The sequence below is a fragment of the Nerophis lumbriciformis genome, linkage group LG05 (assembly GCF_033978685.3).
Source record: "Nerophis lumbriciformis linkage group LG05, RoL_Nlum_v2.1, whole genome shotgun sequence".
Classification (NCBI taxonomy): Eukaryota; Metazoa; Chordata; class Actinopteri; order Syngnathiformes; family Syngnathidae; genus Nerophis; species Nerophis lumbriciformis.
Genome location: NC_084552.2, coordinates 24473373 through 24490375, shown reverse-complemented (window position 1 = coordinate 24490375; position 17003 = coordinate 24473373). Strand labels below are relative to the sequence as shown.

The window sequence follows — 17003 nt, the reverse complement described above, 5'->3', positions numbered from 1 at the left end:
TATTTGATATTTTACGGTAATATGTTAATAATTTCACACATAAGTCGCTCCGGAGTATACGTCGCACCCACGGCCAAACTATGAAAAAAACATCGACTTATAGTCCGAAAAATACGGTAGTTGTCCATAGACCACTTAAAGCAGGGGTGCTCACACTTTTTCTGCAGGCGAGCTACTTTTCAATTGATCAAGTCGTGGGGATCTACCTCATTCATATATATAATTTATATTTACTTATTTATGAAATATATGTTTTTGTTAATAAGTTAAAGGTGTTTAATGATAATGCAAGCATGTTTAACACATATAGTTAATATTGTTAGTAAATTAAAGGTGTTTAATGATAATGCAATCATGTTTAACACATAGTTAATATTGTGAATAAATTAAAGGTGTTTAATGATAATACAAGAATGTTTAATACATATAGTTAATATTGTTAATAAATTAAAGGTGTTTAATAATACAAGTATGTTTAATACATATAGTTAATATTGTTAACAAGTTAAAGGTGTTTAATGATAATACAAGCATGTTTAATACATATAGTTAATATTATTAATAAGTTAAAGATGTTTAAAGATAATACAAGCATGTTTAACACATATACTTAATATTGTTAACAAGTAAAAGGTGTTTAATGATAATACAAGCATGTTTAACACATATAGTTAATATTGTTAATAAGTTAAAGGTGTTTAAAGATAATGCAAGCATGTTTAACACATATAGTTAATATTGTTAACAAGTTAAGGTGTTTAAAGATAATACAGGCATGTTTAACACATATAGATTCCTTTCTTTCATGAAGACAAGAATATAAGTTGGTGTATTACCTGATTCTGATGACTTGCATTGATTGGAATTACACTAAAAACGTCCGCATTTTCGAATGGAGGAGAAAAAAGTCCTCCTTTCTGTCCAATACCACATGAAAGTGGTTGGTTTTTGGCATCTTATTTGTCCAGCTTCCGTACTCCTTTGTATACACTTTACAAGAAATACATTGTCGGGAAACTCCGTAGCTTGCTAGCTTGTGCACGCCAGCTTTCTGAGACTCTTGTTTTGTTAGCGCAACTGTGCAGTCGGTCTTTGGAGTTTTGACAACAGGTACGGCGCCAGAGTCTGTTGAAATAAAGTGTTTCTCGCCTTCCAGTCGGTAATTTTAATGAGCTGGCAGCAGCCAGCGTCATCTCAGAAGACCCTCGGGTGCCGTGAATGTCAATCAAGTGACGGAAGTGACGTCATCGTGAAGATTTATGATCGCTCATTTTTAGGACTATTTTTTTAATGCCTGGCTGGTGATCGACTGACACACCCTCCGAGATCGACCGGTAGCTCGCGATCGACGTATTGAGCACTCCTGACTTAAAGGATATCATGTCTACTAGCGTGTCTTTAAAAAGCATTTTGACCACAACCCGTGCAGGGAGCGCCAATACTGTTATTTGCAGTCATGTGACAAAATGACTGCATGACTTCATTTTGATGGCACACACAAATGTGAAATAAAAGAGTCTCCACCGTCCCTGGAATACCTACCACATATTACTGGGGGATCAGTCTGGACATCTCTGTGCTATCCAGAACGTCTCGTCTGCAAGCACATTTTCTGTCCTGATGAAAAAAAAATGGTTCTTGCTGCTATTTTTATTATATAAAAAAAATCTGGGATTTATGCTGTCCTTGCAGGTTTATTGCTGGCTAATTAAAGTGGGCACGAAACTTAACCTTGTGGTACCCCACTATGTCACTGCGCTGAATTTACGGCACACTTAGAACAAAATGTTAATGCGAGTTGTCTCTGCCAGGCTACTCCGCTCCTGGCACCCCGACGGCCAACCGCTTCGTCGGCCTGAGCCCCAGAGACCCCGCCTTCCTTCATCAGCAACAGGTGAGGACCCCCACCCACCCCAGCCACCACCGTCACCACATGTCCTCATCATGCCCCACCCCTCCCATCACACGTCACGTAGCCTCTTTTGGTTAGAATGTCTTCTTGTTGTCTAATCCACTTACCCAAGTTCAATCTAACGTTTGAAAGAAGACTTTCATTTGTGAGCCATTCATTGTGCGCTTTAACCGATGTTTTCTACCGAGTCACGTGCTCATTTCCACACACTCACACATTACAAAAAATTTCATTTAAGGCAATCATTAAGTTTTGCAGTGGTGATTCCCAGGATAGATGCGGTGAGCAGGTTTGTTTGTGCATGAGTGTGTGTAAGTTTAGGAGAGGCAGGAGTCTGAGGACCCTCCCACCCTTGCAAGATAGTCCAACCTTTTTAGAGCGCTGGTCTGAAGCCAGGGCTTTTCCAACCGCAACTAATTGAATGCATCTGGACGCTGCTATATGACCATCGCTACCTCAGCTCCAGTCAAAATGATGAATCTCCAGTTTTGTCTTTCCTTGCTCACAATTTAAAAAGGGACTCAGGGAGGTCTCACTAGGACAGAATAGCGTCAGACTCCCCCCCCCCCTGTGTTATCAGTTTTATTGTCCGTGCATTAAATTGGCGCCTTTCCATGAAACAACTCATTGATTCATCACGCTTCTGTTTGTTTTTCTTGATGTGAGCTAAAAAAAAAAGATGAAGGGACTCTTGAGTTATTTTGGTTTGCGCTTCCAAACTTTGCCTGCCGGTGGCCACATAAGGACAAATTAGAAGGATGTGCGGCCCATTTTGGTAATATTCTTTCTTACTCATGTCATTATGTGAACTATTTATTCATGATAACTTAATCTATTGTTTACTAATTTGTGTACAAAATGAGAACGCGAAGTAAAAAAAAAACCCTACTCCTTTTCGGACATGTTGTAAAGAGAAACTGGAAATATGTAATGTATCATATTATAACTGTATACATGTTGGAAATAAACCTAAACTATAACCATAAACCCCAAAAAACAAGCCAAAACACGGTCAACATTTGCTAAATAAATTGAATAATTGTTCTAATCAGTGTGATATTTTTGTTCATGCTACACCGGGTGTGACTGCAAAACAAGGCAGCCATTGCAGAGAGTCAAGGTTTTAGCGTTGAAATAAGTTTAAAGGCCTACTGAAATGCGATTTTCTTATTTAAACGGGGATAGCAGGTCCATTCTATGTGTCATACTTGATCATTTCGCGATATTGCCATATTTTTGCTGAAAAGATTTAGTAGAGAATATCGACGATAAAGTTCGCAACTTTTGGTCGCTGATAAAAAAGCCTTGCCTGTACCGGAAGTAGCAGACGAGTAGCGTGACGTCACAGGTTGTGGAGCTCCTCACAGCTGCACATTGTTTACAATCATGGCCACCAGCAGCGAGAGCGATTCGGACCGAGAAAGCGACGATTTCCCCACTAATTTGAGCGAGGATGAAAGATTCGTGGATGAGGAAAGTGAGAGTGAAGGACTAAAGGGCAGTGGGAGCGATTCAGATAGGGAAGATGCTGTGCGAGGCGGGTGGGACCTGATATTCAGCTGGGAATGACTAAAACAGTAAATAAACACAAGACATATATATACTCTATTAGCCACAACACAACCAGGCTTATATTTAATATGCCACAAATTAATCCCGCATAACAAACACCTCCCCCCTCCCGTCCATATAACCCGCCAATACAACTCAAACACCTGCACAACACACTCAATCCCACAGCCCAAAGTACCGTTCACCTCCCCAAAGTTCATACAGCACATATATTTCCCCAAAGTTACATACGTGACATGCACGTAGCGGCACGCACGTACGGGCAAGCGATCAAATGTTTGGAAGCCGCAGCTGCATGCGTACTCACGGTACCGCGTCTGCGTATCCAACTCAAAGTCCTCCTGGTAAGAGTCTTTGTTGTCTCAGTTCACCACAAGCCAATGGTAAAGCTTGACTGTCATCTTTCGGGAATGTAAACAATGAAACACCGGCTGTGTTATCTGGCACAACAGTCAGGGGGTGCATTCTACGGCGGGGGTGCGTTATCCGGCACAACACCTGCCGCAATACACCGCTTCCCACCTACAGCTTTCTTCTTTGCTGTCTCCATTGTTCATTGAACAAATTGCAAAAGATTCACCAACACAGATGTCCAGAATACTGTGGAATTTTGCGATAAAAACAGACGACTTAATAGCTGGCCACCATGCTGTCCCAAAATGTCCTCTACAATCCGTGACGTCACGCGCAGGCGTCCTCATACCGAGACGTTTTCAGCAGGATATTTTGCGCGAAATTTAAAATTGCACTTTAGTAAGCTAACCGTATTGGCATGTGTTGCAATGTAAAGATTTCATCATTGATATATAAACTATCAGACTGCGTGGTCGGTAGTAGTGGGTTTCAGTAGGCCTTTAATCTTCTAGATAGCAAGCATTCATAATATTTTATTTTATGTTAAAAGTCGTGCCACGGGCCACAAATGGCCCCTGTTGCAGACTATGATGTTCAGAGACAGGCCTCCTTTTGCAGTATTCATATTTTGACATACACTGGAGCAGGGACTCACAAATGAAAGCACATTCTTCCAGCCGAGGGGCGTGGCCTGCAAGTCACGTCCCTCTGGCAACATTCTGGTCCAGCAATTTAAAGCTATTTGCTTTGTCACCTGTAACACAAAGCTGAGATGCAGACTGCTTTCTTCTTCCAAGATATTTCATTGTTTCGCACATTTACGTCTTGTTTTTAGCAAGTAAAAAAGTACATCGTATCAGTTTGGGCTTCATTGAAGCAATTGTTTTTAAGCGCATAAACACCCACGTGCAAAGTGCATTCTGAAGATCACAATGGATAATTAAAATATCAATAAGTTGTGTCTACATGCACTCAATAACTGTATGATAATTGCAGTTTCTTGAAAAAGGGCCTATATAAAAAAATTAGAGTAGAAAAAAGCAGCTAAACGCACCTGCTCCACCATTCCAAGGCAAGCCAACGTGTGAAACCCCTCTATTCATCTCTCGCCTTGGTTAACCCCTCCAGGGAATGCCACCATGGAGCATTCCGCTGGGAGAGATCCGTGATCAGATGTCATTTGGCATTATCTAAGGAAAGGTCCTAATCCGCAATCTGCCCGCATCTGTTGTATTGAGCGCACCCCGTCGCCTCTTCCCCCCCCCTTTCCTCGCCACCGCCCGTGCCACTCTGATGTGTCGGTGTGAGTGGGCGGACAGATGGCGAGCCCCTCAAGGAGCGCTGGCACCGGGCGTCTGGCCCAGACCGCTGCGAGCTTTTGTCACGTCGTCTCCCCGACGTTCTCTTTCTACTCTCGTAACTTCACGGTGCAGGTGCTCGCCGTGCACTTTCTCCACCAATGAATATTCAGCGCTGTCTGATGAAATGGCTTTTAGGGAGAGTGCTAACGTTGCACTTTCTTCACGCCCGCCGCATTACCAAATGAAAGCGATGACCACGGGGGCAAGGTTAGCTTGCCTCTCAGCCGGATTGGAGGCTCATGTGGTGGCATAATGCATGCTCGGAAGGATGCTGCAATTTGTCATGTGTATGTGAAGATGGCTTTAAGAGGGAGTGTGTGTGTGTGTGTGTATTGTAATCCCTAATCAATAGGAGTCGTTAGCTAATGAGAAGACTGCATGTCAACTTAATGTGTTTATTTGCCCTACTTAGCATGCTTTCCCTTTGCTAACCACTAGGGGTGTAACGGTACTCCGAATCTGAGACTATTAGTTACGGTACAGAAGCGTAACCTTATGGTACACAATGAGGGACGGTCAGGCCGTGTGTATAATCACGCATGCACTCTGTAAAGAAATACAGTGGAGTCCAGCCTTTGGTTTCAGCACCAAGGCCAAACTAGACCTCTTCCAACGTTTAAGTTGGCATAAAGAGGCAAAGATGAAAGCAGTGAGCCGCCACGTTTCAGTGGAGATGGAGAACGGGGCTACAAGCTGGAACTATTAATGCAGCTAATCGTTGCACTCGCCTAAAAAGTGAACTATTATGTATTGTTTCATATATATTGTAAAAACTATTTTCATTTGGGAATTGTATATTTCTTGGAAAATTATCTGCTTGCAGTTTTTACCTTTCATTTAAAAACATATATGATGTTAAGCAGTTTTAGGTATTTGTTCCCTTACTGCAGTGATTTTCAACCACTGTGCCGCGGCACACTAGTGTGCCCTGAGATATTGTCTGGTGTGCCGTGGGAAATTATGCCACTTCACCTAATTGGTCCAAAAAATATTTTTTGCAAATCAATAATCATAATAATGTGCCGCTGTCTAGTGCCTGCGCTGTGTAAATGATAAATGATAAATGGGTTATACTTGTATAGCGCTTTTCTACCTTCAAGGTACTCAAAGCGCTTTGACAGTATTTCCACATTTACCCATTCACACACACATTCACGGCGGGAGCTGCCATGCAAGGCGCTAACCAGCAGCCATCAGGAGCAAGGGGTGAAGTGTCTTGCCCAAGGACACAACGGACGTGACTAGGATGGTAGAAGGTGAGGATTGAACCCCAGTAACCAGCAACCCTCCGATTGCTGGCACGGCCACTCTACCAACTTCGCCACGCCGTCCCCAGTAGAGCTTGGCAATCCCAATATGCAGAGCACAGCGAGAGACAGGTAAAAAGGTATGTAACGCTTAAACCAAAAAGTTAATACTAAAGGCAAGTCCCGCTAGGAAAAGGCACTGAACCATAGGGATGGCTAAGTAAAACAAAAGTAAAACTGAACTGGCGACAAAGTCAACAAAAACAAAATGCTGGACGACAGCAAAAACTTACAGCGTTTGGAGCAAAGACGGCGTCCACAAAGCACATCTGTACATGACATGACAATCAACAATGTCCCCACAAAGAAGGATAGCGTACGCACAACTTAAATAGTCTTTATTGCGAAAACAACGCAGTTGCGGGCAATAGCACTCAAAGGAAGACGTGAAGCTGCTACAGGAGAACAACAACAAAACAGGAAGGGTCACCAAAATAACAGCGCAAGACAGGAACTAAAGCACTACACACAGGAAACAACAACAAACTCAAAATAAGGCACGACAACCTGGTGGAGTTTCATTTTTTAACCTTTTCTGCTGCCTACGTATTTTTTTTATGAAAAAAATGTGCCTTGGCTCAAAAAAGGTTGAAAAACACTGCCTTACTGTACCCAAAATGAACCAACGATGGCGTAGCGCTACACCCCTAATAAGCACTACTATGAACATTTTGCAACTAACTCCATTTTGTTTGTTTTCTTACTTTCCAGGTTAGCCGTGATTGCATTTTTTTTTTCTTCCCTGATTCCAATTTAACGAAGTCCCTCCCCTCCATAACCTCCCAGTCCTGCTTGAAGTTGTGTCTCTGCTGCATGCATGCTTGTTCTTTTGTTGACTTGTTGTGTCATGTGACGTGGCCTCAGTGATCTGACCGCTAGGTTTCAATTGACAGCTGAGGAAGTGTGACTGGAGCGTGACTCAAAACGGCAGGCATTATGGCCCCAGTGCCACTGACGACACTTTGGGGATTGCTTGGCAAAGGTAACCTATTCACTCTTTCATGCCGACTCAGCACACACTTTCCATCGCATTGCTTCACTACAACTCACTCATGGTTGTTCATTTTTTGTGTGCGCGTGTGCTCTCGTCCCATTGCCTTGAGTCATCATTATTCCTAATAGTCTTTATGTGCAACTAACTTTTTTGGTCTGTCTTTGGATGATTCTCACCGTTGTGTCACACAAAAGACTTAAGATATGCGTGACCACAATGAAGCATTTTTTTCTCCTGCTGTCCAATTTGCAGATGAACAAAAAAAAACAACTAGCTTTGAGTAAATGTTAACAGTTCAGTGACAAAATTGAAAATAAAGATGTCATTTTTGTTGACTTCTCTAATACTGCCTCAATCACTAAAATAGGAAATTATGCTTAACAAAGCTCTACACACAATATGGACCAAAAATTGGTGAATATACAGCGCACAATGTCTAATTTCAACAAATTTTCAAGTCAGTTCTGATCCAGGTTTACTGCAATTTAATGACGCTCAATTTTTAATGCACATCAATACAGAAATGGGGGGAAAAAAGCATGATTGTACAATAGGGTCTCCCCATTGTGGAGAAATTGGAAAGCTGACATTTTAGTGCAGTGGTTCTTAACCTTGTTGGAGGTACCGAACCCTATCAGTTTCATATGCGCATTCACCGAACCCTTCTTTAGTGAAAAATAAAACAAAAACAAATTCAAGACAAAGTTATATGTTGTTGGTAACACTTTAATATGGGGAACATATTCTAAGTAACAAAGACTTAATTTAGAGTTATTTGGTTAGGGTAAGGGTTAGAGGGTTAGGGCAGTGGTTCTCAAATGGGGGTACTTGAAGGTATGTCAAGTGGTACGTGAGATTTTTTTTAAATATTCTAAAAATAGCAACAATTCAAAAATCCTTTATAAACATATTTATTGAATAATACTTCAACAAAATATGAATGTAAGTTCATAAACTGAACATCAAATCAAGTAGGCTATTCCATTCATTACAATGCAACAATGCAATATTGACATTTAGATTTTTTGTGGACATGTTCCATAAATATTGATCTTAAAGATTTCTTTTTTTGTGAAGAAATGTTTAGAATTAAGTTCATGAATGGATCTCTATTACAATCCCCAAAGAGGGCTCTTTAAGTTGATGATTACTTCAATGTGTAGAAATCTTTATTTATAATTGAATCACTTGTTTATTTTTCAAAAAGTTTTTAGTTATTTTTATATCTTTTTTTCCAAATAGTTCAAGAAAGACCACGACAAATGAGCAATATTTTGCACTGTTATACAATTTAATAAATCAGAAACTGATGACATAGTGCTGTATTTTACTTCTTTATCTCTTTTTTTCAACCAAAAATGCTTTGCTCTGATTAGGGGGTACTTGAATTAAAAAAAAATTCACAGGGGTTCATCACTGAAAAAAGGTTATAATAAGGCCATGCCGAATAAGGCATTAATAAGTACTTAATAATGACTAGTTAAGAGCCAATATGTTACTAATTTGCATGTTAATAAGCAACTAATTAATGGTGAATATGTTCCCCATACTAAAGTGTTACCATGTTTTTTTACTGGTGCACAAAATGAACCGTGCATGAACATCACCTTGTTCAAAGAACAAAACCAACACAGTGCATAAACTCACAACAAATTACACACCTGCAAATCAGTCTGACTTCTGCTGTTGCCGTATCCGTAATACGCCGATAGGGAGAAGTTTTTATTTACACGATGAGTCGGGTGTGTCTTGATCTCCGCCGAACCCCTGAGGCCGACTCACCGAACCCCTAGGGTTCCATCGAACCCAGGTTAAGAACCACTGTTTTAGTGTCATAAATGTGTCAAAATTAAATAATGTTTACCTTGCAAGTAAAGTTTCAAATAAAATCACATAATCTTGTTCACTTCATCATGTGAATCTCAATTTACTTAATTGTTTACGAGATTAATTGATTTAACTTGTTTGTGTTACAAATTGAACAAGAGAGCTATAGTGAACCAACACATGTGTAAGAAATCACTAATAAATGGAAAAGGGGTCGGATTAAATAAGCCTTTTCTTCCTTCTCCTTTTCGGACTAGATGTGATGAGAAAACTGGAAATATGTGATAATTGTAACTGTATGGATGTTCAAAATAGATGAAAACCATAATCATAACAATAAAGCTCTGCACACAAAATCCTTATTACAGTGTGCAAAATGGGCTGTGTATGCCGTCTGACAAGCTGTCAAGCTTTCACTCAGATGTCATCCAAATTAGCAGTCATTTAAAATTGTATTTAACATTCCCACCTCATCTCTGCTCCGAGCAGGTTGTCGTCGTTTGTGTAAATTCCCTAACTTTCAGGCTGCGTTCACGCTTGTCATGTTTGGTGCGGTTAAAAGGAACTCCGGTGCCTTTGCTGTGCTCGTACAGTTTGTGTAGTCAAGCGTGAACGGAGACATCCGAGAGAGTGAGAGACCTTTTTTTTTTTTTTTAGCGGTTCGGTTCACTTGCGCACAAATGTGAATGCTGCATGGATACAGATCAGTTTTAAAAAACACATGCAAACACGACACATTTGTAAGAAATACAGTATGGAAGAGCTTTCTTTGTGTTTGTGACAACTGACAGTTGTTTAAAAGTATTTTAGAAGGTACATATATATATATATATTACATATATTCAACCCAGCACACAACATTTTATATAGGAATGTTGAAAAAAACATGTGCTTATATATACGTGTATATATATATGTATATATATATGTGTAGTAATATGACACAAAAGCAGCCGAATTGATGCTTTTATGCTTAAGTTCTTTACAGCACAGCTTTCGTTACCATGACAAATTAAATACCAGCACTACATAATAATAATAACATATTAAAATGTCATATTGATATTGTAGCCTGTCTCAGTGCTTCTTTTTGTGTGTTGCACCCTGAGAGCACGTGCAGCAATCCTCGTTTAACTTTCTGTGTTCCAACAAGCCACGTTTTGTGTGTCTCGGTGTTGAAGTCATGCTCCACTCTCCTGAACTAAAACCCTGCAGAAGCCCCTCCCTCCTCACATCCCCTTGCACCGTAGAATCCAGGGGAGAAAGCCTGGGCCATTTTACCAAGCGTGCAGCTTTTTTCCCCCCGTTACATCTCCTTTTTCCACTTTTCCCTGTAAGTCTGCTGTGAATTGTGTGTGCGTGTGTGTATGTGTGTGTTGCATTAGCACCAGCTCAAGGTATTTACAAACACACACGCACACACACACACTACCCCTTCAAAGAGCCTCCTAGGCAGGCCTGAGCAGAAGAAAACGTCCTCACGCTGCCTTTAATGGGGAACTGCGCTTTCTTTCTTTTTTTTGTCGATCCCTCACAATCCTTATGTAAGACAAGAACACATATGTTTGGCTTTTTTATGCATTCTAACTAGTAAATAAATGCGAGCAAAAGTGGAACCTATTAAAGTCGCTCTATTATGCCTACAAAGCGCATCCAAACACCTCCATCAAGGTTTTATATACACACTGTAAGTATATATGTAATGTAGTAACATTCATAACAACATGTCAAAGTTACATATTTTGGTAATTTTTTAAATACATTTCAGAGATGCATCACCACTTTCACTTTTCCTTCAACAATATCACTGATTATTACTCACTGCAGACTTCATGAGAACCAACAAACATAATAAAACATCACTTACTGTACAATGTCTGCTCTCACTCGGATACCGACTCTTAGAATATTGATATATTCCCGTTTAGATGAAGAATTGCTCATAATCCTTGTGAAGGATTTTTTTTTAAAAAGGTGGGTGCAAACCAGCATTTTTTTGCATGTCTTCTTCGCCATCTCGGGGGTCAAAGTATACCAACTTCTCAGTTTATGTCCATTTTGTTTTCCTATCCAGGTGTAAGGATTTTTTTATAATGTAGAATTACCGAATTTTTCGGAGTATAAGTCGCACCGGCCGAAAATGCATAATAAAGAAGGAAAAAAACATATATAAGTCGCACTGGAGTATAAGTCGCATTTTTTGGGGAAATGTATTTGATAAAACCCAACACTAAGAATAGACATTTGAAAGGCAATTTAGAATAAATTAAAGCTGTAAACAGCGATGGACGAGACCGACTTTGACGGCACATAAAATCCAAACCGGAGCAGTAATTAAAAGTCTTTGGTCAACTTTTAATCAGAAGGGTTCAATCTCTCTCCTGTGCGAGTTTGAAGCCGACACGACAAACGTGCTCAAAGGAGATAATGTTTGAAAAAAGGTGACCGGTTTTTACAAAACCTATGTTTTGAAGGGGGAATTGCAAACTTCCTGTTGATTTTTGCTGGGGGTTGTCAATGAATGCAATGTAGGTCGAAGTGAGACCTACATAGAAGTTTTTGTTTCATGTCTCTACGACATTCGTACTGGAAGTTACAGGCAGTTTTGTCCGAGTTTTCTTCCTAGGAGCAGTTGTGTCTGTGTTTTCTTCCTAGGGGGCGCTAGAGCGCAATTTTGAGTTTTGGGGTTGGGGTTTTTATTAGATCGCAATTTTTGCCAGTCCTGATGTGTGTGTCCAGTTTGGTGAGTTTTGAAGCATGTTAAGGGGGTCAAATTACAGCTCAAAGAGGCAAAAGTGACTGTTTTTACTAAACTTTTGTTTTGAAGGGGGAATTGCCAACTTCCTGTTGATTTTTGCTGCAGGATGTCAATGTATGAAATCTAGATCTAAGTCAGACCTACATAGAGGTTTTTGTTTCATGTCTTTACGACATTCCCACCGGAAGTTACAAGCAGTTTTGTCTGTGTTTTTTCCTAGGGGGCGCTAGAGCGCAATTTTGAGTTTTGGTGTTTGGTTTTTTTATTATATGGCAATTTTCGCCAGTCCTGATGTGTGTGTCAAATATGGTGAGTTTTGAAGCATGTTAAGGGGGTCAATTTACAGCTCAAAGAGGTGGCGGAATAATAATAAAACCTTACAATTACAATAGGGTCCTCTGTCCCAAAGGAACATTGCGGTCCCTAATAAAGAATAGTGAACAACAGGCTGAATAAGTGTACGTTATATGACGCATAAATAACCAACTGAGAACGTGCCTGGTATGTTAACATAACATATTATGGTAAGAGTCATTCAAATAACTATAACATATCGAACATGCTATACGTTTACCAAACAATCTGTCACTCCTAATCGCTAAATCCCATGAAATCTTATACGTCTAGTCTCTTACGTGAATGAGCTAAATAATATTATTTGATATTTTACGGTAATGTGTTAATAATTTCACACATAAGTCGCTCCTGAGTATAAGTCGCACCCCCGGCCAAACTATGAAAAAAAACTGTGACTTATAGTCCAAAAAATATGGTAACTTTCATGAACTCTGATCATTTCGCTGCTAAATGTAGGTCCTTGGCGTTAGCTCTTATAATAACAATATCGCTAATACTTGGTCAATATTCAGGTCATGAAATGTAAATGGAGTATTGGTGCTTATTGGATGTTTATTGGGTTTTATGGTCGAAATAGACGCAATGATGTCATGTTCCCATCGGCCACATTGTATTCATGTTTATTTAGGAGTTAGAATGCATTAAAAAAAATACATATGACTCTCATAAGGATTGTGAATTATTGGCAGAATATCCCCATAAGTGTTGTTCCCCTTTAACCACACCAGAATAGCTCTTGAATAAATTAATTGACGTTACAAGCTGTAATCGTCGCATCTTACATAAACTGCCCGTCGTGCATCCTTTAAATTCAAATTCTGTCGAACTCGCATGTTGCCATTGTGAAGGAAATGGGTCAGCAATCCATTAAAATGCCATTAGATAATCTAATTTAGGTGGCTAATCCTTAAAGGCAGGCGTGCCGGACAAGAGCAGAGGGGGGCCATGTTGAAGGTTACCTCAGGGGAGGAGTCAACATGAAAAAAACAAAACAAAAATTCATTTCTTGTTGGCATTTTGAGGCGCACAACTCCCTCCCTCCACCCCCCAGCAAGTTGCTTCCAAGAAAGACAGAAGTGCGTCAATTAGCAGTGACGGCATGCACAAACACACCGCCTTTGTAGTCCCCGGGAGACGCAGATACAAACTGACAGCCGTCAATTCTAACCAGATTAAAAGCGCGCAAAAAAGGGCTCACAAAGTGTGCTTTTGTAGCTGTGTGGTCCCCGTGATGTTTCATTACCTGGGAGGAGGACAGACCGCGACAGAGGGAGGGCTACAACAGAAAGACAGGAAACGAGAGCCACTCTCGGACGCTCTGTGCGCTCTTTGTTCGGCAAGGTAGGAAAAACTTAATCCCCCCCCCGCCCCCGTTTCCTGTCCGATGATTTTTGGCAGTGAGAGCGAGGCTGGGAGGGAGGGGAGAAGGCAGGAGAACTTGAGGACGAGTTGGACAGGAAAAGAAGTGCAAGAGAGGATTAGCTCTTGTTTTTTTTAACCCTTCACATGCAGCCTCCTGCAATTTGGCTTTGCTTTATTTGTAAAGATGGCCGACTGGAGGCTTTCATCAACACTTTTTGGCACTAACTTCCCAGCACCTTTTTTTTTTTTTTTTTAACACGACATTAAGCAGGGTTTAATATCCGAAACCAAGGGAAAAGTGCCAGCAGAACAAAAACGTTTGACTAATTATTTGGCTCAATTTTAAAGACTTTTTCTACAGCAGTGGTTTTGAAACTTTAAAAAAATACTTTGCTCTCCTAACAACACAATGACCAAAATCGAACTACAGGTAGCATAGTAGGCCCAAGTATTCATGAAGAACAATTTACCAAATATATTTAATATTTTGGCCACTGTAAAATTATACACAGCTTGAGCAGTAACACTGTGTTTGAATATAGGAACACAAAACACTGTACTTTTAAGTGATTATTTGGCATACTACTACTTGGAACCTACAGAAAAAATACTTTGCTCTCCTAACACCATAAGGACCAACATCGGACTACAGGTAGCATAGTAGGCCCAAGTATTCATGAAAAGCAATTTACCAAGTATATTTAATATTTTGGCCACTGTAAAATTATACACTGCTTGAGCAGTAACACTGTGTTTGAATATAGGACCATAAAACACTGTACTTTTAAGTGATTATTTGGCATACTACTACTTGGAACCCACAGAAAAAAACCTTTGCTCTCCTAACAACATAATGACCAACATTGAGCTACAGGAAGCATAGTAGGCCCAAGTATTCATGAAGAACAATTTACCAAGTATATTTAATATTTTGGACACTGTAAAATTACACACAGCTTGAGCAGTAACACTGTGTTTGAATATAGAACACAAAACACTGTACTTTTAAGTGATTATTTGGCATACTACTACTACTTGGAACCCACTGAAAAAAAACTTTGCTCTCCTAACAACACAATGACCAACATTGAGCTATAGGTAGCATAGTAGGCCCAAATATTCATGAAAAGCAATTTACCAAGTATATTTAATATTTTGGCCACTGTAAAATTACACACAGCTTGAGTAATAACACTGTGTTTGAATATAGGAACACAAAACACTGTACTTTTAAGTGATTATTTGGCATACTACTACTTGGAACCCACAGAAAACATTTTTGCTCTCCTAACAACACAATGACCAAAATCGAACTACAGGTAGCACAGCAGGCCCAAGTATTCATGAAAAACAATTTACCATGTATATTTAATATTTTGGCCACTGTAAAATTACACACAGCTTGAGCAGCAACACTGTGTTTGAATATAGGAACACAAAACACTGTACTTTTAAGTGATTATTTGGCATACTACTACTTGGAACCCACAGAAAAAATACTTTGCTCTCCTAACACCATAATGACCAACATCAAACTACAGGTAGCATAGTAGGCCCAAGTATTCATGAAGAACAATTTACCAAATATATTTAATATTTTGGCCACTGTAAAATTATACACAGCTTGAGCAGTAAATAAATGATAAATGGGTTGTACTTGTATAGCGCTTTTCTACCTTCAAGGTACTCAAAGCGCTTTGACACTACTTCCACATTTACCCATTCACACACACATTCACACACTGATGGAGGGAGCTGCCATGCAAGGCGCTAACCAGCACCCATCAGGAGCAAGGGTGAAGTGTCTTGCTCAGGACACAACGGACATGACGAGGTTGGTACTAGGTGGGGATTAAACTAGGGACCCTCGAGTCACGCATGGCCATTCTTCCACTGCGCCACGCCGTCCCTATAACGCCGTCCCTATAACGCCGTCCCTATAACGCCGTCCCTATAACGCCGTCCCTATAACGCCGTCCCTATAACACTGTGTTTAAATATAGGAACACAAAACACTGTACTTTTAAGTGATTATTTGGCATACTACTACATGGAACCCACAGAAAAAATACTTTGCTCTCCTAACACCATAATGACCAACATCGGACTACAGGTAGCATAGTAGGCCCAAGTATTCATGAAAAGCAATTTACCAAGTATATTTAATATTTTGGCCACTGTAAAATTATACACTGTTGAGCAGTAACACTGTGTTTGAATATAGGACCATAAAACACTGTACTTTTAAGTGATTATTTGGCATACTACTACTTGGAACCCACAGAAAAAATCCTTTGCTCTCCTAACAACACAATGACCAACATTGAGCTATAGGTAGCATAGTAGGCCCAAGTATTCATGAAAAGCAATTTACCAAGTATATTTAATATTTTGGCCACTGTAAAATTATACACTACTTGAGCAGTAACACTGTGTTTGAATATAGGAACACAAAACACTGTACTTTTAAGTGATTATTTGGCATACTACGGTACTACTTGGAACCCACAGAAAGATGTTTTGCTCTCCTAACAACACAATGACCAACATCGAACTACAGGTAGCATAGTAGGCCCAAGTATTCATGAAGAACAATTTACCAAGTATATTTAATATTTTGGCCACTGTAAAATTACACACAGCTTGAGCAGTAACACTGTGTTTGAATATAGGAACACAAAACACTGTACTTTTAAGTGATTATTTGGCATACTACTACTTGGAACCCACAGAAAAAAAACTTTGCTCTCCTAACAACACAATGACCAACATTGAGCTATAGGTAGCATAGTAGGCCCAAATATTCATGAAAAGCAATTTACCAAGTATATTTAATATTTTGGCCACTGTAAAATTACACACAACTTGAGCAGTAACACTGTTTGAATATAGGAACATAAAACACTGTACTTTTAAGTGATTATTTGGCATGCTACTACTTGGAACCCACTGAAAAAAAACTTTGCTCTCCTAACACCACAATGACCAACATTGAGCTACAGGTAGCATAGTAGGCCCAAGTATTCATGAAGAACAATTTACCAAGTATATTTAATATTTTGGCCACTGTAAAATTATACACAACTTGAGCAGTAACACTGGTTGAATATAGGAACATAAAACACTGTACTTTTAAGTGATTATTTGGCATACTACTACTTGGAACCCACAGGAAAAAAAACTTTGCTCTCCTAACAAC

General features: G+C 39.7%; 1 protein-coding gene across 8 annotated transcripts in view; it reads left to right on the top strand.

Annotated features, from left to right (window-relative positions):
- Positions 1-17003, top strand: part of LOC133606751 (nuclear factor 1 B-type-like) — a 152953-nt gene that overhangs the window by 116282 nt on the left and 19668 nt on the right. For 7 of the 8 annotated variants that reach the window (XM_061961055.1, XM_061961054.1, XM_061961059.2 and 4 more), the window contains 2 exons: positions 1812-1894; positions 7400-7488. In XM_061961055.1, the coding sequence (XP_061817039.1) occupies positions 1812-1894; positions 7400-7488 (172 nt within the window). The remainder of the gene's footprint in view (positions 1-1811; positions 1895-7399; positions 7489-17003) is intronic. The other variant, XM_061961058.2, reaches the window with a different exon arrangement.